Genomic DNA, 25,847 nt, shown 5'->3' with positions numbered 1-25,847 from the left:
AATATAATAAATAATAACAATGGCCACCTGCACACAGTTCAAAGCAGCAAACAAGTAGTGGAAGATGATCATGTCAGTGTTGACTGACAGCAGAGCCACGAAGCACGTGACTGAAATCAGGAAGAGGACGCTCCCTGTTGTCTTCAGGCCAGACCTGCACAAGAGCAACAACATCCAAATCCATATATTTATTTATTTTATATTACAGTTTTACCATACATAGTAGAGTTCAAGTTACTTTATTAACATTTATCTATATACACTAAACAAACTATGAAAATATCAACTATCACAAAGTCACCATAGGGTGCTACTGACAAATCAATATAAATATTCATTTTCATGTTCTTCAGCCTAAAGTATGTATTTGAAAATGATCATTAAAAACTGCTATTTTTATTATTATTGAAAAACAATAAAACATGGCATTAAAGGCCTACTGAAATGAAATTGTTTTATTCAAACGGGGATAGCAGATCCATTCTATGTGTCATACTTGATCATTTCGCGATATTGCCATATTTTTGCTGAAAAGATTTAGTATAGAACAACGACGATAAAGTTTGCTTCTTTTGGTCTCTGATTAAAAAAAGCCTTGCCCCTACCGGAAGTAGCGTGACGTCACAGGAGGAAGGGCTGCTCACAATTTCCCATTGTTTTCAATGCAGCGAGAGAGATTCGGACTGAGAAAGCGACGATTACCCCATTAATTTGAGCAAGGATGAAAGATTCGTGGATGAGGAACGTGAGAGTGAAGGACTAGCGTACAGTGCAGGACGTATCTTTTCTCGCTCTGACCGTAACTTAGGTACAAGGGTTCATTGGATTCCACACTCTCTCCTTTTTCTATCGTGGATCACGGATTTGTATTTTAAACCACCTCGGATACTATATCCTCTTGAAAATGAGAGTCGAGAACGCGAAATGGACATTCACAGTGACTTTTATCCCCACGACAATACATCGGTAAAGCTCTTTAGCTACGGAGCTAACGTGATAGCATTGTGCTTAAATGCAGATAGAAACAAAATAAATAAACCCCTGACTGGAAGGATAGACAGAAGATCAACAATAATGATAAATGATAAATGGGTTATACTTGTATAGCGCTTTTCTACCTTCAAGGTACTCAAAGCGCTTTGACAGTATTTCCACATTCACATTCCAGTATTTCCACATTCACCCATTCACACACACATTCACACACTGATGGCGTGAATACTATTAAAGGCTGGCGAAGCTTAACAATGCTGTTGCTAACGACGCCATTGAAGCTAACTTAGCAACGGGACCTCACAGAGCTATGCCAAAAACATTAGCTATCCACCTACGCCAGCCAGCCCTCATCTGCTCATCAACACCCGTGCTCACCTGCGTTCCAGCGATCGACGGAGCGACGAAAGACTTCACCCGATCATAGATGCGGTCGGCGGCCCGGAGACGGAGGAAGTCAAGGTGAGGTCGGCGGCTAGCGCGTCTGCTATCCATCTCAAAGTCCTCCTGGTTGTGTTGCTGTAGTCCGCCGCTAATACACCGATCCCACCTACAACTTTCTTCTTTGCAGTCTTCATTGTTCATTAACCAAATTGCAAAAGATTCACCAACACAGATGTCCAGAATACTGTGGAATTTTGAGATGAAAACAGAGCTTTTTGTATTGGTTTCAATGGGACCGAATACTTCCGTTTCAACGATTGACGTCACGCGCATACGTCATCATACATAGACGTTTTCAACCGGAAGTTTCGCAGGAAATTTAAAATTGCACTTTATAAGTTAACCAGGCCGTATTGGCATGTGTTGCAATGTTAAGATTTCATCATTGATATATAAACTATCAAGACTGCGTGGTCGGTAGTAGTGGGTTTCAGTAGGCCTTTAGGCCTGGGCTGTATGAATAGATTTCATGCATTGCTAGTTTTTCTCCAGTTTTAGATTAAACAAACAAAAAACCTTCAAACTCAAAGTTCTCTGGATAAAATATAATTCCCCAAAACTGCTGTAATTGAAATATACATTTAATTTTGATTCGTCACAAGGAATAACTGTGTCATTTTTGTGCAACTTTGACATGTTAGGTTAAATTAAGGAACAGGCACTAAAGACAAATTATTATATTGTGGAAAACATTCAAATGTATCTTCAAGGGGTTTTAATATGAGTGGGTCCAATTTTTCAAATGTTTTTGTCATTCACTTTGAGTCTTGTAACGTAACCTAGTAAGTGTCTGTGTGTGTATTTGTACATTTATCCATATAAATATGATTTTTCCCCAAAGGAAGTCCTGTGGGAAGTGCTCAGAGAGTATGGGTTATTGGACTGTCTGATTGTGGCGGTCCGCTCCCTGTATGATCGGTGTCAGAGCTCGGTCCGCATTGTTGGCAGTAAGTCAGCCCCGTTTCCAGTGAGGGTTGGACTCAGCCATGGCTGCCCTTTGTCACCGATTCTGTTCATAACTTTTATTGACAGGGCGTGCAGTCAGGGCGTTGAGGGGATCTGGTTTGGTGGCTGCAGGATTAGGTCTCTGCTTTTAAGGAGATGATGTGGTCCTGCTAGTCTAATCTGGCCAGGATCTTCAGCTCTCACTGGATCAGTTCGCAGCCGAGTGTGAAGTGACTAGGTTGGGAATCAACGCCTCCAAGACTGTGTCCATGGTTTCTGGCCTGGAAAAGTGTGAAGTGTCATTTCCGAATTGGGGAGGAGATCTTGCCACAAGTGGAGGAGTTCAAGTACCTCAGAGTTTTGTCAACGATTGTGGGAAGAGTGGATCGTGGGATCGGTGCGGCGTCTGCAGTAATGCGGACACTGTGTCGATCCGTCGTGGTGAAGAAGGAGCTGAGCCGGAAGGCAAAGCTCTCAGTTTACTGGTCGATCTACGTTCCCATTCTCACCTATGGTCACGAGCTTTGGGTTATGACCGAAAGGACAAGATCACGGGTACAAGCGGCAGAAATGTCTTTCCTCGTCGGGTGGTGGGGCTCTCTCTTAGAGATAGGGTGAGAAACTCTGTTATTCGGGAGGAGTTCAGAGTAAAGCCGCTGCTCCTCCACATCGAGAGGAGCCAGATGAGATGGTTTGGGCATCTGGTCAAGATGTCTCCCGGACACCTCCTTGGGAAGGTGTTTAGGGCACATCTGACCTATCAGAGGTCACTGGGAAGACCCAGGACACATTGGGGAGACTATGTCTCCCAGCTGGCCTGGGAAAACCTCAGGATCCCCCGAGAGGAGCTGGACGAAGTGGCTGGGGAGAGGGAAGTCTGGGCTTCTCTGCTTAGGCTGCTGGCCCCGCGACCCGACCTCGGATAAGCGGAAGAAGATGGATGGATGGAAAAAAATTGGACCCACACATAAAAAGCCCCTTTTACATAAATGTTTGCCATTTACAATCTTGAAACATAACTCCTGCTTATACTTGGGATCCAATGCAGAGGCAAATAAATTTAATACATTTTAAATGGCCCTGTGATGAGGTGGCAACTTGTCCAGGGTGTATCCCGCCTTCCGCCCGAATGCAGCTGAGATAGGCTCCAGCACCCCCGTAAGCCCCAACGGGACAAGTGGTAGAAAATGGACGGATGGCATTTAATTAAAATGTCATATAATGTATCATTATTTATCAATGTTACAGGCAAATTACTATACTGAAAAACAAAACTGGATTGGCTCAAAATGGGCTTATATTTGCACTTTTGAGCCTCTGAAAATGGAGGCACTTTCTTCACATCCATAGTGGTGTTTAAAGGCAATATGGTAAAAAGTTGTCTAATGTTCAAATCCTTATTTAAACTATGGCTGACACTCACACTCGAGGCTCCTTCTTGTTTAAGCTGTGGCGTTTCACTGAGCAGGACACTCTGGACGACAGGATGTTGAGAAAGATGTGCATCTGCACACACAAACGTCAAAAATGCTTATTGTTTTTCTGAACAATCAGAATCCGAAGACCGTGTCGCTCCTCACCATCACGACGGCGGCGATGGGTCCGGCAAAGCTCCAGATGAGCGTGTCGTACACGGAAAGCCAGCAGAAGTCTGGGTTGCCGTAGCCTTCGGGATCAAGTCCCACTGCCAGACCTGCAGACAAAAAGCAGGGGTTAGAAGCTGGGAGGTATTGTACAAGTTTTTTATGTTGCTGCTCAGACCAGTAATGAAGGCAGGCACTCCCCAGCCAATCAGATAGTAGAACCTCATGGGGCCGTAGTTGATGTCCCGCACTTCACTGATCATTCGGTACACGTGCAGGCTCTCCAGGAAGAGCCAGGAGAAGGTGCACAGGTAGAAGAAGTGCAGCAGGATGGCGATGACCGTGCACAAGAACTGTGGCGGGAGCATGCAGAGATTTGAAGGCTTTCTCAGTAAGAGTAACCCCCAAAAATGAGAAGCTTACCGGGTTGTCGGCCTGGTTGATCCCCAGGATGAAGACCAGTTCGGCAAGGAGGAGGGCGACGGCACCGTTGTTCATGATGCCGGTCTTGTTGGTCTGCGTGGCTCGCAGACACAGCAGGAAGACGGCGGTGAGGAAGAGGAAGCCCAGTGTCACTCCGACGGTGCTCCACGTCAGGATTTTGATGGGAAGGATCTCGCCATTCTGACAAAAAACAGCAATAGACGTGTGAGAAGATTCTCCATTACACATATTTGTATCTGTCACACCGTGGTGAAGGAAGTCCTGTTTTGGGGTTGTCTGGCACATTTCCTGTTTTATTTTGAAAATTCTAATCCTCCTCTCGTTTCAGGCCACTTGCCCTTCCTCCTGTGTCACTGGTCTGATGTCTCTCCTGATTGCCTGATTGTGCCCACCTGTGTCACCCTCCCTCATGTGTATATAGCCCTCGTCTTTCCCTGTCTTGTTGCCAGAGTATATCGTCTCGCTATGTACCTCCAGCCTTGTTCACAGCCATCAACCAAGTTGATAAGTATTGTCTCGCTTTGTTTATTGATTCCTTTGTTCCCTCTGAGAGAGTGATTTTCTTTTGCTAAGTTTTTTGGTCAAGTCTTTTTGTATCAATTTTCATAGTGCCTTGTCTTCCTTTTTTTTCCCTCCTTCTGGAGCGCTTTTAGTTTTCAGGCTTCTCAAATACTTTATACATACTTTCTGTTTATAGCGTCTCAACTTTTTAGCATGAGAGAATTTCCTTTTTGTAGATTATTATAGATTGTTGTTTTTTTGTGTATTCGACTCATAGAACTTTTTGGCTATTGCCTGTTCCTCCTTATGGAGTGATTTTCTGTTTATTGTCTTATGTCCTATGCTAATACCCTATAGGTGCTTGAATATATCTTAGATAGATTTTGTAGCCACTTTCTTTAATCACTCTGTCCTAGAGATAGCAAGGAATTATTTAAATAAAGGTCTGAGTCAATTGTCACTCCTCTGCATCTGAGTCCTCATTTACGCCAAGACTTAACAGTATCAGGGGCAGGTGAGGAAGTTTTTTCCCTTTTCATTCATTCCTTTATTTTCTTACTTTCCCTTTTTTGTATGAAGGGTCAACTGGGACACAATTCTTCAAAAGTCTTCAAATAATTAAATGTGTCATTAATTAATAACATTGATATTAAATACATAAATGTGTTAATAAATAATTTAATCATTTGATTAATTATTTCATTTTTAAAATAATCATACAATCATTTAATTAATTGTTGATGTTATTATTTTATTATTTCATGATTTATTTATTTATTTTGTGATACCGTGTGTCAGCACTTCATTGTTTTATCTGTCAAACTAAGCCATCAAATCAGTGGGTGGGTCTTAACACCTGATTGGTTTACCTTCGCCACTTCCACTTGTCTGTGGAACTTCGACCAGAGAAGTGGAGGAATACTGGTCGACATCTTGGTCAGAAAGTGCAGAAATAACTGCGACAAATCCTGAGCCGCCATGTTTTCAAACACTTCCAAAGTCCAGGCTTTAGCCCAAAGAAAGGATTGGACTCTGTAACTGTTCAACTTTGATGGGTGAGTTTGACAGATAAAATTAATTCATGAAGCGCTCACATGCATATGTAATGACATGATTAATTAAATCATGAAATAATTAATTAAATCATAAAAAATGAAATCAATAACATATAGTTCATTACATTATTTAAATGTACTTTTACATTTAAATAATTTGTAAAATAAAGTAATGACATTTATTGACACAATTGTGTATTTACCGTATTTTTCGGACTACAAGGCACACTTAAAATCCTTTCATTTTCTCAAATATCGACAGTGTGTCTTATAACCCGGTGCGCCTAATCTACGGCATACTTCTGGTTGTGCTTACTGACCTGGAAGCAATTTTATTTGGTACATGGTGTAATGATAAGTGTGACCAGTAGATGGCAGTCATACATAAGAGATACGTGTAGACTGCAATATGATGGCAGTAAAAAACACCAAAACTTTAAGTGTTCCATTGAGAATATAAAACATTACACACGGCGCTCAAAAATTGAGTATTATTATGGTGTGTGTATAAGGACCGCAAAATGGCACTTATTAACAGACATATTATTTGGCATTTTGTTTCGCAATGTTATGGAAAATCAACTTCTCTTACCTTATGGTACCTGCTGATGTGTATTTGTGATCTGCATAAGTCCTGAAAATGTGTGCGCGTCCGCAATTGCAGTCCGTGCCGACACCGTAGTCATACATTTCTTCTCTTTGTCTATATTCTTGTTATGGGACATTCATCCTCCGCTGTTGCCATTTCTAATATAAAGTAGTGTAAAGTTCTTACTTATATCTGTCAGTAGACTAGCTATCAATGTGTGAAAAACTGTAGTGAGTTTACATTATTCACCCAAGGAACTTTAGTTATTAGAGGGTTCCAGTCAGACGGTTTTTCACAGGACACATTTCTGGTGTTGATGTTGCACTAGTGAGCCACGGATGAGGAGATGCTGCTCCGTTATTGATTTAAGTAAAGTCTGAATGTCATTAAAACAGTTAGCTCCATCTTTTGACACTTCTTCCACTCCCGTCCTTGCACGCTACACCGCTACAACAAAGATGACGGGGAGAAGACTCTGCCGGAGGTGAGCCACGTAAATAAGACCGCCCACAAAACGGCACATCCTGAAAGATGCTCAGAAAGCTACTTGAAAATGGTCTGTAAAACATAATCTATGCAACATTTTGACCAAAGAACCACCATCACAAACATGTGACCAAAAGATAGTGTTTTACATTTAGAAAAAAACATAATAATGCGCCTTATGTATGAAAAAAGACCTGAATAGACCCGCTCATCAGCAGTGCGCCTTTTAATCCGGTGTGCCCTATGGTCCGAAAAATACGGTATTTAAAATGTTTAATACTTAATGGCACATTTAAGTAAATATTTTAAGATGTATTTACCTTTCCATTTGACTCTCCATACTTTTGGGGCACAAAAGTAAAGAAGTAGCTTGTCTTAAATACCGTAAGTGATCTAATCATCAAGCGTGTTGAAGCTAATAGGATGTAATATAATAACAGGAGTGCATGAGAAAGTATATTGCACAACACAGCAGCAACAGAACTGATGTTGGAGTAGTGCTGAGGAGCAAACTGTTCAGTCGGCATTATTGAGTTCATTGTAACAAACGCTACCCCAAGTTTCGTACCATTGACCAACATTTTATAGCGCATGCAGAGCTAGATAAAGCTGCTGCATGCTGACTGCTCATCATACTTCAAATCCCACTACCATTTTGTGGAGTTATTTAAAAAACATCAGGAGGTTGCTTACAGCCACAGCCGTTTAAGTTGCTACGAATTTCAAATCCTGCAGTTATTTTAATTTTTTTAATTTTGTGGTTCTCACACCCAGTGACTATACAAGGCTCAGCAATTCATTACAAAAGCCATTATTTGGAGCTATTTTTAATTACATTTTAATATTTAATACACAGTAGTGACTTTCGTGGTAAATACATGTGATCATCCTTACACATCTGTTTTCGGGGCTAATAAGCCTTTTAGTGCATCTGTCTGACTCGGTTTGACTGTTTTTCTGTCGCCCCTCTCCGTGCTTTCACTGCTAGGTGGGGCAGTGAACCCTCTGCCCCACAGCAAACTTTTTAAACAAGTGTTCTTGCTAACATGGGTTAGTATTGCAGTTAAAAATAGTTACTTGATTAATCAAGACAATTTTGTCAGGGCGGGGTCGCATGGTGATGCATGGATCGTTCTCCTAGATGCAGACGGAACTCCGGAGGCAAGGTGCAGGTAAGGAAATTATTTATTGTCCATAAATCATGCGGGATACAAACAAAAGAGCACCAGCGTGCCGATAGCACGGGAAGCTAACGGAATAAGCTAACGGAATAGCGAACAAGATAAGCTTAGCATGTAAACAGGCAAACAAAAAGGCGAAGCTTAGCTCAGGAATCAAATTAGTAGCCGTCGTAACTGCGTGGAAACAAAGAAGAAGGCCAGACTATAAAAATGGGACCCATTACCTCCCTGCTTGGCACTCAGCATCAAGGGTTGGAATTATAAATAAATGATAAATGGGTTATACTTGTATAGCGCTTTTCTACCTTCAAGGTACTCAAAGCGCTTTGACAGTATTTCCACATTCACCCATTCACACACACATTCACACACTGATGGCGGGAGCTGCCATGCAAGGCGCTAACCAGCAGCCATCAGGAGCAAGGGTGAAGTGTCTTGTCCAAGGACACAACGGACATGACTAGGATGGTAGAAGGTGGGGATTGAACCCCAGTAACCAGCAACCCTCCAATTGCTGGCACAGCCACTCTACCAACTTCGCCACGAATTGGGGGTTAAATCACCAAAAATGATTCTAGGGCGCGGCCGCCGCTGCTGCCCACTGCTCCCCTCACCTTCTTATGCCTTCTGATCTCTCTCTCTCTCTCTCTCTCTCTCTATGTCCACTACTTGATGTCCATATCCTAACCCCCCCCCACACCCCTGATTGTAAATAATGTAAATAATTCATTGTGATTATCTTGTGTGATGACTGTATTATGATGATAGTATATATGATAGTATATATCTGTATCATGAATCAATTTAAATGGACCCCGACTTAAACAAGTTGAAAAACTTATTCGGGTGTTACCATTTAGTGGTCAATTGTACGGAATATGTACTTCACTGTGCAACCTACTAATAAAAGTCTCAATCAATCAAAACCTCCCAGGGGGTGAACAAGAGGATGGGTCAAATGCAGAGGACAAATTTCACCACACAGTGGTGAAATTTGAAAAAACATTGTGTGTGACAATCATTGGTACTTTAACTTTAACTTAACAGACATTGTGTGGCGAAAAACAGGAATAAGTAGCTCTCTGATTAGAGCCCGGCAGCAGGTGAGCGTGCCCAACATTAATCAGAGGCAGGTGAAACCAATCTGCACCCATGGCAACCAAAACACAAACCCAGGGGTGCTCAAAACAGGAACTGAGGAAGTCAAAGACTAAACAACACATGATCCGGGCAAAGGATCATGACAAATTTGTGCCAAATGTATGATCAATAAAATCCCTTATGCCATTTTACGTACAATTGCCGACCTATTAATAGTTAACAGAGGACCCATTATAGCCCTCGACATGCAGTTTGGGAAACCCCAATCTTCTGCTGCTCAGCAAAGTCCCACAAATATTCTGCCTAGCAACAAACAAACGCGTGCCCTCGGAAAATGAATAATACTCTTCTTACATGCTGTGTTTTGGTAGCCTCGGGTTGGTATCAGTACTGAGCGTGTCCTACCTCTCTCCTGGAGATGTCCATGAGCACGGCGAAGCTGGTCATGTGATAGCACTGACAGCTGATGTGAGTGTTGTTCCTGAATACAACCTCGCAGCCCTTCGCTGACCAGCCGCCTTTTCCAGCTCTGATCAATAAAAAGCCAACAATCAGAGAAATGGACTAAAGTCGTCAAGATGGTTTGTGTGTGCCTGTATGCTGACAGTATGGTGTGGTTCCAGAAGACGCATATGGGTTTGGAGCGCTCCTCTGTGGCGACCAGGCGGAACTGCAGCGTGATGGGTTTGTCCAGAGGGTGCTGCAGCGGCTCGTCGTTGTCGTGCACGGTGATGCTCACCACAGGCGTGTTTATGACGGGGCGCTTTGGTACGCTGACAAACCAGAAGATACTTGGTTATCAACATCACCTCGACAAAATCTGTTGTCTTTTTTACCGAAGACTGCGCTTGTCGGGGTCGTAGTTCTCAGGCAGCAGAGTAGCCAGACTGTGGAAGATGATCACGCTGGCGACGGCGTCCTGCTGGCCGTCATCGGGATGATGGCGTCTCTTTCTGTTGGCGGAGGAACGGTTCGTCAGAGAGGATTCTGGGAAAACGTCCAGGTGTCTGTGTCCTTTGGTGTCCACGGCCGGTTGGAAGACAGAGTCGGGCAGGGTGACGGTGGTCTCCAGGTCCATTGGGCGAGGGCCCCTCAAGGACTGGTAGCGCGGGAGCTTGGCCCCCGCGAAATTCCTCTTTTTGAGACGGTCCACAGAGACGACTGCACGAGACAAACATGTCAGAAAGAAATCCATATTTGTTTATACTAAAAGTTTACACACATTTTTACTGCTTTCAAATACTGTCAAACTCACTTTTGTGTTTTTTTAATAAAATATTTAGTTTTTTTATACTATTAAACTTATTGAAAAGAGACAAAAAACATTTTTAATATTATTATTATTTAAATATTATTACTCACTTAGAAATGTTGAACATTAATCATTTGAAAACAAAATCATAGTAATACTTGTTTTATTATTATTATTAACATTATCAGTATTTCTATTACTAATATATTAATATATAATAATATTATTATATATATAATATAGTATGATATATATACATATATATATATATATATATATATATATGTATATATATATATATATATATATATATATATATATATATATATATATATATATATATATATATATATATATATATATATATATATATATATATATATATATATAATAAAATTAATAGTGTATTAATTTAAATTAATATTAGGAGTATATACATTAAACAAATCATAAAATTCAAAAGATTTTAAAATACCAAAATATTCATTTTATAAAATATTTTTTAAATATTTGGTTAACAAAAACAATACCAGTACTTGTATTTTTATTGAGATTATCATTATTGCTATGAATATTAAAAGTATATTACTGTACATTAATTAGCATAGTAATATTTATTTTATAATATAATGTATACAATTACAAATATATATTATAACATAATATAAATATATTTATTTTTTAATATTAATAAAACATTTATATTATAAAAAAAATTAAAACATTTGGTACTTCTAATACTAATATTGTTATTATTACAATAATTACAATACTTGGACTTGTTTTATTACAATTATTATTTGTGTCCGGTTGGTTTTTGTAAACCAATTTATTTTGTGAATATTTTATAGTATACACTGTAATATTAGTATTTTAAAACTTTTTTAATTTGCTATGCACCATGTAATATATAATGATATTATTAACAATTACAAATCCTAGTATTGTTTGTTTTGGAAATCTTTTTATAATAGTTTTTTGATATATTATTTATTGTATCATATTCAAATTTCAATTTATGTTTTTTAAATATGTTAAATAGCATATAATAAATGTTTTCTTTTCATTAACAACTAAATAAATAGTATGTATACTTTATTGTTATTATTATAATAGTAGTAGTTTTAGTCATAATATAAAAATATAATAATATACACTGTGCATAACACATTTTAGAAAACATTAAAACAATATCATACATTATAAAGTATGCACAAATATTTGGTTCATAAAAACAAACAAGGGCAAAACGTACATGACAAAGTGTGAAGTAAATATAATAAAATAGTTAGGAGTTATTATTATTACTAATGTCACTGATATTATTTGCTTTGTTTGGTCAAATAAGTATTACTGAATAAATTATGAAATTATTGTTAAAAAATGTGAGGTGAGGCTGACCTATGTATGGCGTGACGATGGTGAAGGGGCTGAGGTAGGTCTTCCTCATGTTCTGAGCCAGAGTGCTGGCGTATTCCTCGTAATGGCGCAGGAGGGCCGCCGTGCCGCCTTCCGTGTGCTGGATCAGCTCCCAGTGTGCACGTGTGTCTGCGGACAGGATGGCACTGCCCACACGGACCAGGTTCTGAAGGAGCGACAGAGAGGAGAGAGGAGCTCAGACAGTCGCCGTGGTGACGCGTCATCCATTCCAGCTGGTCTTAGCGTGGTGTCACCTCAGTGAAGTGGACGTCCTGCGTGGCCGTGAGATTGAATCCCTGCTGCTCGCTCTCGTGCTGCAGAATTCTCCGAGTGAGGCCATATGCTACTTTCACATCGCTGCCGTAGTACTTCTCTGTGTGTAAGGTGGCGTTGGCCAACATGGTCGCCGTGTGCTGGATGTGTCCTGAGTCCAGCAGTGATGCATTCTGGGAAAACCTTTCCAACTGGGAGAGGAAAATACATTTCCAACATAACTAACAAAGTTACACTGAAGTACGTCACATGTTTACACAATTTATCGTGTCCGTAGAGGAGTAGGAAGAAGCAAAGTTTATTTCTTTCTTTATGTCGTCATTGTGTGACTATCAAATTAACAAACATATGTATAGTAAAATAATACTAATAATATTTTCTTATTTTTTGTTTGTTATATGTATTTTAGTAATTTTTCTTTTTTGATATTTTAATAATTATGATTAGCAAGCATCAGCCAGTTAAAAAAAAGTAATTAGTCGGAATATTATGGAGTTAATTACAATAAATAAGTATGTTATAAGTATTCCTGCATATACTAATAATATTATTATACTAATAATAACAATATTGATGATAATTACTTCCTCTTTTAATTAGTATTGTATCATTAGTGTGATTATTTCCGACTTTTCTAAGTATCATTAACAAAAGATTAATATGTCTACATTATCATATATACTAAAATTGTTTATGTAGGTATTTAAAAAAAAAACTTGATAAAACAAGTACATCCATCGATCCATCCATTTTCTATCGCTTATTCCCACAAATAAACAAATAATAATATATAATAATTGGAATAATAAAGCTGACTAGTTTAATGAATGTAGCACAAAAGTGTGATTTTCTTTCCTGACTATTTCTAAATATTTGTATATGATCTTCTAAATACTGTCATTAAATATGTCTAAATTCATTTATGTGACTATTAAAATAATTTTTAATCGGATAAAACAAACATAATAAATAATAATAGGAATAATATAACTGACTCTTTTAATTGGTATGACTTCCAATATAGTTTATGTGACTGTTATAATAATACAAACAATAGAATTAATAATTTTCTTTTTAATCAATATAGCAACATTAGTGATTTATTCCTGACTATGTCCAATTATTATTAAATCATAAAGGAAATAATGAACTGTTACAAAAATATATGAAATAGTTTACAGTATGTGACAATTAAAAATAAAAAAAAGCATTAAAAGATCACAGTTGGTACAAAATGCGGCTGCTAGACTTTTGACAAGAACAAGAAAGTTTAATCATATTACGCCTATACTGGCTCACCTGCACTGGCTTCCTGTGCACATAAGATGTGACTTTAAGGTTTTACTACTTACGTATAAAATACTACACGGTCTAGCTCCATCCTATCTTGCTGATTGTATTGTACCATATGTCCCGGCAAGAAATCTGCGTTCAAAGAACTCCGGCTTATTAGTGATTCCCAGAGCCCAAAAAAAGTCTGCGAGCTATAGAGCCTTTTCTATTCGGGCTCCAGTACTCTGGAATGCCCTCCCGGTAACAGTTAGAGATGCTACCTCAGTAAAAGCATTTAAGTCCCATTTTAAAACTCATTTGTATACTCTAGCCTTTAAATAGACCCCCCTTTTAGACCAGTCTCTTTTCTACTCTGCCCCCCTCTCCTTCGTGGAGAGGGGGGGCACAGAATTGGTGACCACAGATGAACCGCTAGCTGTCCAAAGTCGGGACCCAGGGTGGACCACTCGTCTGTGCATCAGTTGGGGACGTGTCTGCGCTGCTGACCTGTCTCCACTCAAGATGATCTCCTGCTGGCCCCACTATGGACTGGACTATCACTATTATGTTAGATCCACTATGGACTGGACTCTCACAATGTAATGTTAGATCCACTCGACGTCCATTGCACCGGTCGCCCGGGAGGAGCGGGCCCCACATCTGCGGTCCCCTCCAAGGTTTCTCATTGTCATCCCATTGGGTTGAGTTTTTTCTTGCCCCGATGTGGGATCTGAGCCGATGATGTCGTTGTGGCTTGTGCAGCCCTTTGAGACACTCGTGATTTAGGGCTATATAAGTAAACATGATGATTGATTGAAAACAATAAAAAAACAATAAGAATAACAATAACTTAACTAACAACACAGAGTCACTTAAATATCTCATCTTGCATGTCATTTTTATAATTTCCGTCTAGATGAATGAGTTCCATGTGAAGGAATAATCCTTGAGAGAGTTGCTAAACAAAATTGAAAATATGAAATATTTGTGTGGTTTAGGGGTGAGGTCAGGTGCAAAGACACACAGAATCTACAGTACCCACCAGCGCTTTGAGTTGGCTGAAGGTGACCGAGGTGCAGTTGAAGAGGTTAGGAGGCAGCCATCCCTTGTGTTCGTCACAATGGCGAATGGCGGTGCCTGTGAGGAGGATGAGGAAGAGGAAAAGTGCTTGCATTACATGAGCTGAGAAATTGATTGCAGCCACAAAATGCTTGAGGCAAACATCCATGCATTGTCATTATGTGATGCTAATTCCAAGCTCCTCCTACCCAGAGTGCCCTTGGGGCAAGGGACTGCAGCAGGGAGACCAAACTTGGTCCTGGGCCACCAGATTCCCGCCTCTATGGCCTGGGGGCAGCTGTCATAAATGACTGTCAGGGATGGACAAGAATATATAAAAAAGATTCAGCAATAGAAACAACAGATGGAGCTGGCAGTAACATCTTCTGACCTTCGCAGCCGTTAGAGGAAACCTCGGCGAAGGGGTTGTCACAGCGGTCACACTGGCGCCCGATCACCCCTGCCTTACACTGACACTGCCCACTGTCACGGTCACATGTTCGGGAGAAGGAGCCCACCGGGTAGCAGTCGCACAGCAGACATGTGTCGCCGTCTTCAGGACGATAGTGATTGTCCTGAAAAAAGGACACATTTGTTGTTGAAATATTTAACTATATACTTTAATAGTCCTTATAATACACGCTGCTATATCACATAATATATACAGTGAATACCTGTACATATATAATTCAACAGGGTTCGCCACTCGATCTTTCGGATCCTACCAGTCGATTGCGAAAATATTAGACTTTTTTTTTTTTTGTCCTGCCCTTTGTCACCGATTCTGTTCATAACTTTTATGGACAGAATTTCTAGGCGCAGTCAAGGCGTTGAGGGGATCTGGTTTGGTGGCTGCAGGATTCATACTTGCCAACCCTCCCGTTTTTAGCGGGAGAATCCCGATATTCAGCGCCTCTCCCGACAACCTCCCGACAGAGATTTTCTCCCAACAAACTCCCGGTATTCAGCCGGAGCTGGAGGCCACGCCCCAAAAAAAAAAAGTCTGCCGCAGCTGCGATTGGACCTGACCAGCCTCCGGGTACAAGTACTGGAGTACCAATTGCTTGCCAGGGAAGATCTTCCCCAGGAAGCAAGGATTGACCGGTTTTGGGCCATGCTAGGGAGAGATGGAAGATTCCACACTCTCGTGCATTTGATGAAAGCACTTTTGTGCGTGCCACACAGCAATGCATCATCAGAGAGGGTGTTCAGCATGGTTAGAAAAATAGCGACAGAGAATAGAAAGAGGATGGACAATTCAACCCTTAACAAAGCATTGTACTTTCAAGTACAACAATGAGTAGATGAGTGTTGTGTGTGTGTGTGTATATGTGTAAATAAATGAACACTAAAATTCAAGTATTTCTTTTATTTATATATATAATAAAATAAAATAAAAAATATATATATATATAGCTAGAATTCACTGAAAGTCAAGTATTTATATATATATATATATATATATATATATATATATATATATATATATATATATATATATATATATATATATATATATATATATATATATATATATATATATATATATATATATATATATATACATGAAATACTTGAGTTGGTGAATTCTAGCTGTAAATATACCTCCCGATATTGGAGGTCTCAAGGTTGGCAAGTATGAGGATTAGGTCTCTGCTTTTTGCAGATGATGTGGTCCTGATGGCTTCATCTGGCCAGGATCTTCAGCTCTCGCTGGATCGGTTCGCAGCTGAGTGTGAAGCGACTGGGATGAGAATCAGCACCTCCAAGTCAGAGTCCATGGTTCTCGCCCGGAAAAGGGTGGAGTGCCATCTCCGGGTTGCGGAGGAGACCCTGCCCCAAGTGGAGGAGTTCAAGTACCTCGGAGTATTGTTCACGAGTGAGGGAAGAGTGGATTGTGAGATCGACAGGCGGATCGGTGCGGCGTCTTCAGTAATACGGACGCTGTATCGATCCGTTGTGGTGAAGAAGGAGCTGAGCCAGAAGGCAAAGCTCTCAATTTACCGGTCGATCTACGTTCCCATCCTCACCTATGGTCATGAGCTTTGGGTTATGACCGAAAGGACAAGATCACGGGTACAAGCGGCCGAAATGAGTTTCCTCCGCCGGGTGGCGGGGCTCTCCCTTAGAGACAGGGTGAGAAGCTCTGCCATCCGGGGGGAGCTCAGAGTAAAGCCACTGGTTCCCCACATCGAGAGGAGCCAGTTGAGGTGGTTCGGGCATCTGGTCAGGATGCCACCCAAACGCCTCCCTAGGGAGGTGTTTAGGGCACGTCCGACCGGTAGGAGGCCACGGGGAAGACCCAGGACACGTTGGGAAGACTATGTCTCCCGGCTGGCCTGGGAACGCCTCTGGATCCCCCGGGAGGAGCTGGACGAAGTGGCTGGGGAGAGGGAAGTCTGGGCTTCCCTGCTTAAGCTGCTGCCCCCGCGACCCGACCTCGGATAGGCGGAAGAAGATGGATGGATGGATGGATAATAACGACCCCAAAAAGGGACATGCGGTAGAAAATGGATGGATGGAATAATAATAATAACTATTATTATTATATTAAAAAATGAATTAAAAGAAGATCACAGACATGCTGACACACAAGGTCACTACCCCAGCAGCTGGCCGACTTGCAGCACCTCGGAACACCTTGCAGCACCAAGCTACCACAATAGACGCGGGGACAAGACCCAGCAGGCCCCAACCAAGACGGGCACTAGGAAGGGATGGACGGTGGGACCCAGGAGCTCCAGACACGCAGCCCGGATGCAGTAGCCTGAGGCGCCGACCCCTGCCTGTCAAGCAGGCCCAGAGCGTACCCCCAGAAATATATTTAAAAAAAAAAAAAAAAAAATATATATATATATATATATATATATATATATATATATATATATATATATATATATATATATATATACAAACCCCGTCTCCATATGAGTTGGGAAATTGTGTTAGATGTAAATATAAACGGAATACAATGATTTGCAAATCCTTTTCAACCCATATTCAATTGAATGCACTACAAAGACAAGATATTTGGTGTTCAAACTCATAAACTTTATTTTTTTTTTGCAATTAATAATTAACTTAGAATTTCATGGCTGCAACACGTGCCAAAGTAGTTGGGAAAGGGCATGTTCACCACTGTGTTACATGGCCTTTCCTTTTAACAACACTCAGTAAACGTTTGGGAACTGAGGAGACACATTTTTTAAGCTTCTTAGGTGGAATTCTTTCCCATTCTTGTTTGATGTACAGCTTAAGTTGTTCAACAGTCCGGGGGTCTCTGTTGTGGTATTTTAGGCTTCATAATGCGCCACACAGGTCTGGACTACAGGCAGGCCAGTCTAGTACCCGCACTCTTTTACTATGAAGCCACGTTGATGTAACACGTGGCTTGGCATTGTCTTGCTGAAATAAGCAGGGGCGTCCATGGTAACGTTGCTTGGATGGCAACATATGTTGCTCCAAAACCTGTATGTACCTTTCAGCATTAATGGCGCCTTCACAGATGTGTAAGTTACCCATGTCTTGGGCACTAATACACCCCCATACCATCACAGATGCTGGCTTTTCAACTTTGCGCCTATAACAATCCGGATGGTTCTTTTCCTCTTTGGTCCGAGGACACGACGTCCACAGTTTCCAAAAACAATTTGAAATGTGGACTCGTCAGACCACAGAACACTTTTCCACTTTGTATCAGTCCATCTTAGATGAGCTCAGGCCCAGAGAAGCCGACGGCGTTTCTGGGTGTTGTTGATAAACGGTTTTCGCCTTGCATAGGAGAGTTTTAACTTGCACTTACAGATGTAGTTACCAACTGTAGTTACTGACAGTGGGTTTCTGAAGTGTTCCTGAGCCCATGTGGTGATATCCTTTACACACTGATGTCGCTTGTTGATGCAGTACAGCCTGAGGGATCGAAGGTCACGGGCTTAGCTGCTTACGTGCAGTGATTTCTCCAGATTCTCTGAATCCTTTGATGATATTACGGACGGTAGATGGTGAAATCCCTAAATTCCTTGCAATAGCTGGTTGAGAAAGGTTTTTCTTAAACTGTTCAACAATTTGCTCACGCATTTGTTGACAAAGTGGTGACCCTCGCCCAATCCTTGTTTGTGAATGACTGAGCATTTCATGGAATCTACTTTTATACCCAATCATGGCACCCACCTGTTCCCAATTTGCCTGTTCACCTGTGGGATGTTCCAAATAAGTGTTTGATGAGCATTCCTCAACTTTATCAGTATTTATTGCCACCTTTCCCAACTTTTTTGTCACGTGTTGCTGACATCAAATTCTAAAGTTAATGATTATTTGCAAAAAAAAAAGTTCATCAGTTTGAACATCAAATATGTTGTCTTTGTAGCATATTCAACTGAATATGGGTTGAAAATGATTTGCAAATCATTGTATTCCGTTTATATTTACATCTAACACAATTTCCCAACTCATATGTTATTTCCGTCAGTCTACCCCAGGGCAGCTGTGGCTACGAAAGTAGCTTACCACCACCAGGTGTGAATGAATGATGGGTTTTTAACATGTAAAGCGACTTTGGGTACTTAGAAAAGCGCTATATAAAATCCCAGGTATTATTATTATTATTATTATATGGAAACGGGGTTTGTATATGTACAAATACAATACAACAAATAATTTTATATTTGTAATTTAAATAATACTATAACAAAACATTTAATTGAATAAAGTGAAAATTACCAGATGTTTATTGTATGTTATATATGTGTAATTATTATAGATTACTTAGTTTGTATTCTTTTTTTCTGATATTTTTTTCCATTCATCTTATCTTTTCATTGTAATTCCCTAAACAATATTTAAATGTCTTAAATGTCTTTTAGCAAAGACACGCTCACCTTACAGCGACACTCTCCACTGGTCTTGTTGCAGTCGGAGTCAAAGCCGCGCTCAGTGGGACAGTTACAGGGGCCGCACGTTTTGTGACCCCACCAACCTCGGGGACACGGCAGGTCGGTCCTACAGGGACAACATCATCGGTTATTAATATTAAAACATCACGCCAACGCGTGAATGCAGCGTTCTTTACTTTTTCTCGCAGTAATGTCCAAAGTAGTTGTGTGGACAATCACATGCGTAACCGCGGGAGGAAGTGGTCTTCCTGGTGCACGAAGACTCGTGCTCGCAGAGGTTGAGCGTGCATGCGTCAGTGCAGTTGGTGCCGTAATAACCTGTTAATGAGACCACATTGGACTAAACAACAGGAGGATGTTTCTAAGTGGTATTAGGATGCAAGGCTGACCAGAGTGACACGTGCAGGAGTAGCTGTCCCAGTTGTCGCTGCAGTAGCTGTTGGAAGGACATGGGCCCGAGCCGCATGGGTCGGGCACGTTGCAGCCCGCCTCCACATTCACCTTCCTGGCCAGAGACAGACTCAGAGCACCCCCGACACGAAGACCCTGCACACAGAACAAAATATCTTCATTGGCCTGGAGGATGAAAGTAGACTAGTAATTAGGTAATTATAATGACAATGACAAATAATACAATAAAGAATATATATTTTGGTAATGTGCAACAATTTTCTGGGATTCCTTTTCTAAAATATATTCACACATGTTTTATATATTTAAATAAATACATATATATTTAAATACATATATAATATATGTTACATATTATATAAAAATATACAATGTGTATACATGTACATAAATTACATGTATACACATATATATATGTACGTATGTATGTATGTGTATATATATATATATATATATATATATATATATATATATATATATATATATATATATATATATATATATATATATATATATATATATACAGGTAAAAGCCAGTAAATTAGAATATTTTGAAAAACTTGATTTATTTCAGTAATTGCATTCAAAAGGTGTAACTTGTACATTATATTTATTCATTGCACACAGACTGATGCATTCAAATGTTTATTTCATTTAATTTTGATGATTTGAAGTGGCAACAAATGAAAATCCAAAATTCCGTGTGTCACAAAATTAGAATATTACTTAAGGCTAATACAAAAAAGGGATTTTTAGAAATGTTGGCCAACTGAAAAGTATGAAAATGAAAAATATGAGCATGTACAATACTCAATACTTGGTTGGAGCTCCTTTTGCCTCAATTACTGCGTTAATGCGGCGTGGCATGGAGTCGATGAGTTTCTGGCACTGCTCAGGTGTTATGAGAGCCCAGGTTGCTCTGTTGACCCTGGAAAAAAGAGCTGGACTGCTGCTGAGTGGTCCAAAGTCATGTTTTCTGACGAAAGCAAATTTTGCATTTCCTTTGGAAATCGAGGTCCCAGAGTCTGGAGGAAGACAGGAGAGGCACAGGATCCACGTTGCCTGAAGTCTAGTGTAAAGTTTCCACCATCAGTGATGGTTTGGGGTGCCATGTCATCTGCTGGTGTCAGTCCACTCGGTTTCCTGAGATCCAGGGTCAACGCAGCCGTCTACCAGCAAGTTTTAGAGCACTTCATGCTTCCTGCTGCTGACCTGCTCTATGGAGATGGAGATTTCAAGTTCCAACAGGACTTGGCGCCTGCACACAGCGCAAAATCTACCCGTGCCTGGTTTACGGACCATGGTATTTCTGTTCTAAATTGGCCCGCCAACTCCCCTGACCTTAGCCCCATAGAAAATCTGTGGGGTATTGTGAAAAGGAAGATGCAGAATGCCAGACCCAAAAATGCAGAAGAGTTGAAGGCCACTATCAGAGCAACCTGGGCTCTCATAACACCTGAGCAGTGCCAGAAACTCATCGACTCCATGCCACGCCGCATTAAACGCAGTAATTGAGGCAAAAGGAGCTCCAACCAAGTATGAGTATTGTACATGCTCATATTTTCATTTTCATACTTTTCAGTTGGCCAACATTTCTAAAAATCCCTTTTTTGTATTAGCCTTAAGTAATATTCTAATTTTGTGACACACGAATTTTGGATTTTCATTTGTTGCCACTTCAAATCATCAAAATTAAATGAAATAAACATGTGAATGCTTCAGTCTGTGTGCAATGAATAAATATAATGTACAAGTTACACCTTTTGAATGCAATTACTGAAATAAATCAAGTTTTTCAAAATATTCTAATTTACTGGCTTTTACCTGTATATGTATGTTTACAGAATTTCAATGAGAGTTCTTTAGATGAAGGCCATATTTAATTGAAATCTTATAGAAAAATCAATTATTTGCAAACATTTTAAATTCATTTATTTGTATTTATTATAATTTTATAATCGAAACAAAATAAAAATCAAATAGGAAAAAAACAATATAGGACTCACTATGAAAAATGTTGGTGTATTTTATATATACATATTTTTTATAATTTCCTAAATAAAGAAATAGTTTTGAATCTTTATAGTGAAAAGTGAATGGCCCATCTTGAAGACCTACTTTTCTTTTCTTTTTTTTTTTTTTTTAAAGAAAATAGTTTTCCTTTCAGGAGATAAATCATTATAAAAAATACGTTATCACATAAATAGATCATTGAAAACATAATCAACTCATCAAAATTGTCATAAAAGATACTCTATTCCATCAAATTAAATAAAAATGCCACTGAATAAATATATATCTCACTAAATAATACATACATTTCATTAAATTAAATACAATAACATTGATAAATGTTATTAAATGATTATAACTGTCATTAAATAATGCAAAAATTACTACTAAAAAATATAAATGTAATTAAATGATTAAAAGTATCAATACAAAATAAGGAATTTTATTAAATCTAAATATAAATTTAATTTAAGAAATATTAATGTCAATAAATAATACTACATTTCATTAGATTAAATAATACTAATTAAGAAATATAAGTGTAATCAAACAATACAGAATGTATTTAAATTAAATTAAAATGGGGCTTAAGAAATACAAATGTGATTAAATAATTTAATTATATAAAAAAATAAATTCCATCCATTTTCTACCGCTTCTCCCTCTCAGGGTCGCAGGGGGCTGGAGCCTATCCCAGCTGCATTCGGGCGGACAAGTCGCCACCTCATCGCAGGGCCAACACAGATAGACAGGAGGTGGGAGGAAGCTGGAGTACGCGGAAGGAACCCACGCAGTCACGGGGTCAACATGCTAATTTCACACAGAAAGACCCTGATCCCGAGTATCAAATTTATCACCATTTATTAGATGTAAACGCTATTAAATAACACATAATTATAATAAATTAAATGATAATGCCATTTGATAAATATAAATGTCATTAAATACAAAATTTGAATACATCAAATAATGTCAGTTAATAAGTACAAATATCATTAAATGATTTAAATTAATATTTAATTAAATCATTTATTATTATGATGATTTAATATGACTAATTTAATTAATTTTTAATGAATTCATGAACAACCTAAACATACTACATGTTTTAAATTTGTTGTTTTTTTATTCTTTTTTAATTTTTTTTACTTAATTTGGTTATGGCATAATTTGAAAAAAAAAAATTCTGTATAGTTATTTTTGCACTGTACTGCCTTTTCCAAACTGTCTCCATAGAACAATACGATGAAAGACATACTGTAACAGCATGCAATCAAAAAGAGAGAATAATGCATTATTTATAAAGATGACGTATTCTCACTTGTATACAGCCTCGGAAGCCATGCTGGATTTTCCCATCAGGCGCCGCTAAACCTCCAACGCTGACCGCCTTCAGCATGGACTCCTGCAGCTCTCCATCCACTTGCATACTGGCCTAAAACACACACAAGACGCTGGAAGTGATGCGCCGCAGAGCAAGGAGATTGTCATGAATAAATATTAGCAGGATGGCTCACCAGGTAGAGGCCGTGGTCGACGGATAGAACCGCCTTATGTTGGCCGTCTGGCCTGCCCACACTGCTGATATCCAATTGCAGATGATGCCAGTCGCCATCGTTCACCAGCATCTCCTCCACGCGGGATAGAGTGGAGTCTTCCCCCTTGTGGAGGCCCATCAACACACTCCCGCCGCGCAGCTGTGAAGGTCAAAAGGCCAAGAAGAAGAATAGTGAGGGGAGGACAAGAACATCCATGTTTGTCGTGTTTAAACATGCTTACGCGTGTAAAAAAGTGGAATCTCTTAGTATATTCAGTCATGTGCTGGACAACACTCAGCCAGCAGGAGGCGCTACTAGCTGCCAAGCTGAACCAATCTCAATTTAGTGACAATTCATGAAAACCATCACATTTTATTTGCATTTAACATTATTTTTTCTTCTTTTTTCAATAAGTTGAGAATTATTGAGGTACAGAATTATAATAATTCTAATTATCATATGATCTCACTTTATTTACTATCTTACTTTTATTTAAATGTATCCTGACTATCCATCCATCCATTTCCTACCGCTTATTACCTTCGGGGTCGCGGGGGGAGCTGGAGCCTATCTCAGCTACAATCTCAATAAAACATAATTTATAATATTTTCAAACATTTGTGGTATTATAATCACATTTTCTATGTATTTTGCTTCTTATCTTATCAACTAACATACTTTGGCAATTTAGGGGTTTAGCATCATCATGATAATGTCATTAAATAATGCAAATAGAAATAAAAATGTCATCAAATCATTAAAATTGCCTTCAAATCATGTCATTGAATTACATACAGTATAAATACCATTAAGTAACTGTAAAAATCATCAAATAATTAAAAAGATTTTGAAATATATATATTAGTAATGAAACAATAATGATTAAATTGTTTCAATTTCATAAGAACTAATGACAATCATCAAATCATTTGTTTTTCAATATTTAAAAAAATATATATTCAACCTTTTTTCATACAAAAGGTTTCCTTTTTTTGTAATCTCAGATAATAATTGGAGCATATCACAATATTTTTACATTTCACTATTATTATTTCATCCATCCATCCATCCATCCATTTTCTACCGCTTATTCCCTTCGGGGTAGCGGGGGGTGCTGGAGCTTATCTCAGCTACAATCGGGCGGAAGGCGGGGTACACCCTGGACAAGTCGCCACCTCATCGCAGGGCCAACACAGATAAACAGACAACATTCACACTCACATTCACACACTACAGCCAATTTTAGTGTTGCCAATCAACCTATCCCCAGGTGCATGTCTTTGGAAGTGGGAGGAAGCCGGAGTACCCGGAGGGAACCCACGCAGTCACGGGGAGGACATGCAAACTCCACACAGAAAGATCCTGAGCACGGGATTGAACCCAGGACTACTCAGGACCTTCGTATTGTGAGGCAGACGCACTAACCCCTCTGCCACCGTGCTGCCTATTATTTCAAATTAATAAAATTTAACGTTTAATGTATACCTTTTATTTTATTATTACTACTAAAATTTATTTGCCTGTCCCCCATCCTCCAATAGAAATGATTGTTTATTTTTATTTTGGGATATTACATTATAAATATTTGTATTTTTTTTCTTTGTTTCTGAGTAAATAACCTCCATTTCCAATTTATAAAATTCAAATACTTTAAATTTTTTTATTAAATTGTTCATTAAACCAGGGGTCAGCAACTTTCATAACAAATTTTTGAAAATATAAAAATTATATCATACATTATAAAGTATACACAAATATTTGGTTCATAAAAACAAACAAGGGCAAAACATACATGACAGAGTATGAATTACATTTCTATAAAATAGTTAGGGTTCTTATTATTACTAATGTCACTGTTATAATTTGCTTAGTTTGGTCATAATAAGTATTATCGAATAAATAATTAAATTATTGTTAAAACATAACAATACCAGCCATTTGAGCCCATTTCCCACCAAATAAAACCCAACGACAGCCACAAATTCTGTGTGATCCCTAAACTGATGATAACACCACTGATAATTCCATTATACTTTTGCTAAAGCATTTATTTAAAATCATACACGAGACAGAAAATGACTCACCAAGTATTTTTGCTCTGATCAGCTTTCAGCAGCAGTTCAGAAACTGCTCTTTTTCCGTCATCTCCAGCTGGGTACTTTCTCCGAATGTTGTGTATTTGTTCTGGAAATGTCTTTCAACGTTTGATTTTTTTTTTGTTTTGCTTTGTTTGCTATTTCCTCCCCACATATTAAGCACGCAGGTGAACCAATCAAATGTTTCTCTTTTTTGATCTGTCCATTGCTAGCTTACCGAGGGTTGACCGCTAAAAACAACACAATTGCTTGGCAGCAAAAGATGACGCATAGGGGTTGTGACGTAAATTTCGATCCACA

The 25,847-nt window shown here is 39.0% G+C and overlaps 1 protein-coding gene across 3 annotated transcripts in view; it reads right to left on the bottom strand.

Moving 5' to 3' along the window:
• celsr2 (cadherin, EGF LAG seven-pass G-type receptor 2) overlaps positions 1-25,847 on the bottom strand; it is a 230,372-nt gene that overhangs the window by 8,741 nt on the left and 195,784 nt on the right. For all 3 annotated transcript variants that reach the window (XM_062053464.1, XM_062053480.1, XM_062053471.1), the window contains exons 10-27: positions 23,431-23,610; positions 23,235-23,348; positions 19,879-20,035; positions 19,666-19,807; positions 19,475-19,595; positions 14,989-15,172; positions 14,807-14,908; positions 14,581-14,675; positions 12,248-12,457; positions 11,976-12,159; positions 10,159-10,483; positions 9,928-10,095; positions 9,728-9,851; positions 4,389-4,589; positions 4,144-4,318; positions 3,963-4,075; positions 3,806-3,888; positions 28-154 (exon numbers count right to left, since the gene is read on the bottom strand). In XM_062053464.1, the coding sequence (XP_061909448.1) occupies positions 28-154; positions 3,806-3,888; positions 3,963-4,075; positions 4,144-4,318; positions 4,389-4,589; positions 9,728-9,851; positions 9,928-10,095; positions 10,159-10,483; positions 11,976-12,159; positions 12,248-12,457; positions 14,581-14,675; positions 14,807-14,908; positions 14,989-15,172; positions 19,475-19,595; positions 19,666-19,807; positions 19,879-20,035; positions 23,235-23,348; positions 23,431-23,610 (2,805 nt within the window). The remainder of the gene's footprint in view (positions 1-27; positions 155-3,805; positions 3,889-3,962; positions 4,076-4,143; positions 4,319-4,388; positions 4,590-9,727; positions 9,852-9,927; positions 10,096-10,158; positions 10,484-11,975; positions 12,160-12,247; positions 12,458-14,580; positions 14,676-14,806; positions 14,909-14,988; positions 15,173-19,474; positions 19,596-19,665; positions 19,808-19,878; positions 20,036-23,234; positions 23,349-23,430; positions 23,611-25,847) is intronic.

Source organism: Entelurus aequoreus, linkage group LG01, assembly GCF_033978785.1.
Source record: "Entelurus aequoreus isolate RoL-2023_Sb linkage group LG01, RoL_Eaeq_v1.1, whole genome shotgun sequence".
NCBI classification, from domain to species: Eukaryota; Metazoa; Chordata; class Actinopteri; order Syngnathiformes; family Syngnathidae; genus Entelurus; species Entelurus aequoreus.
Note: the sequence above shows the minus strand (reverse complement) of the source record. Positions and strands in the feature narration are given on the sequence as shown.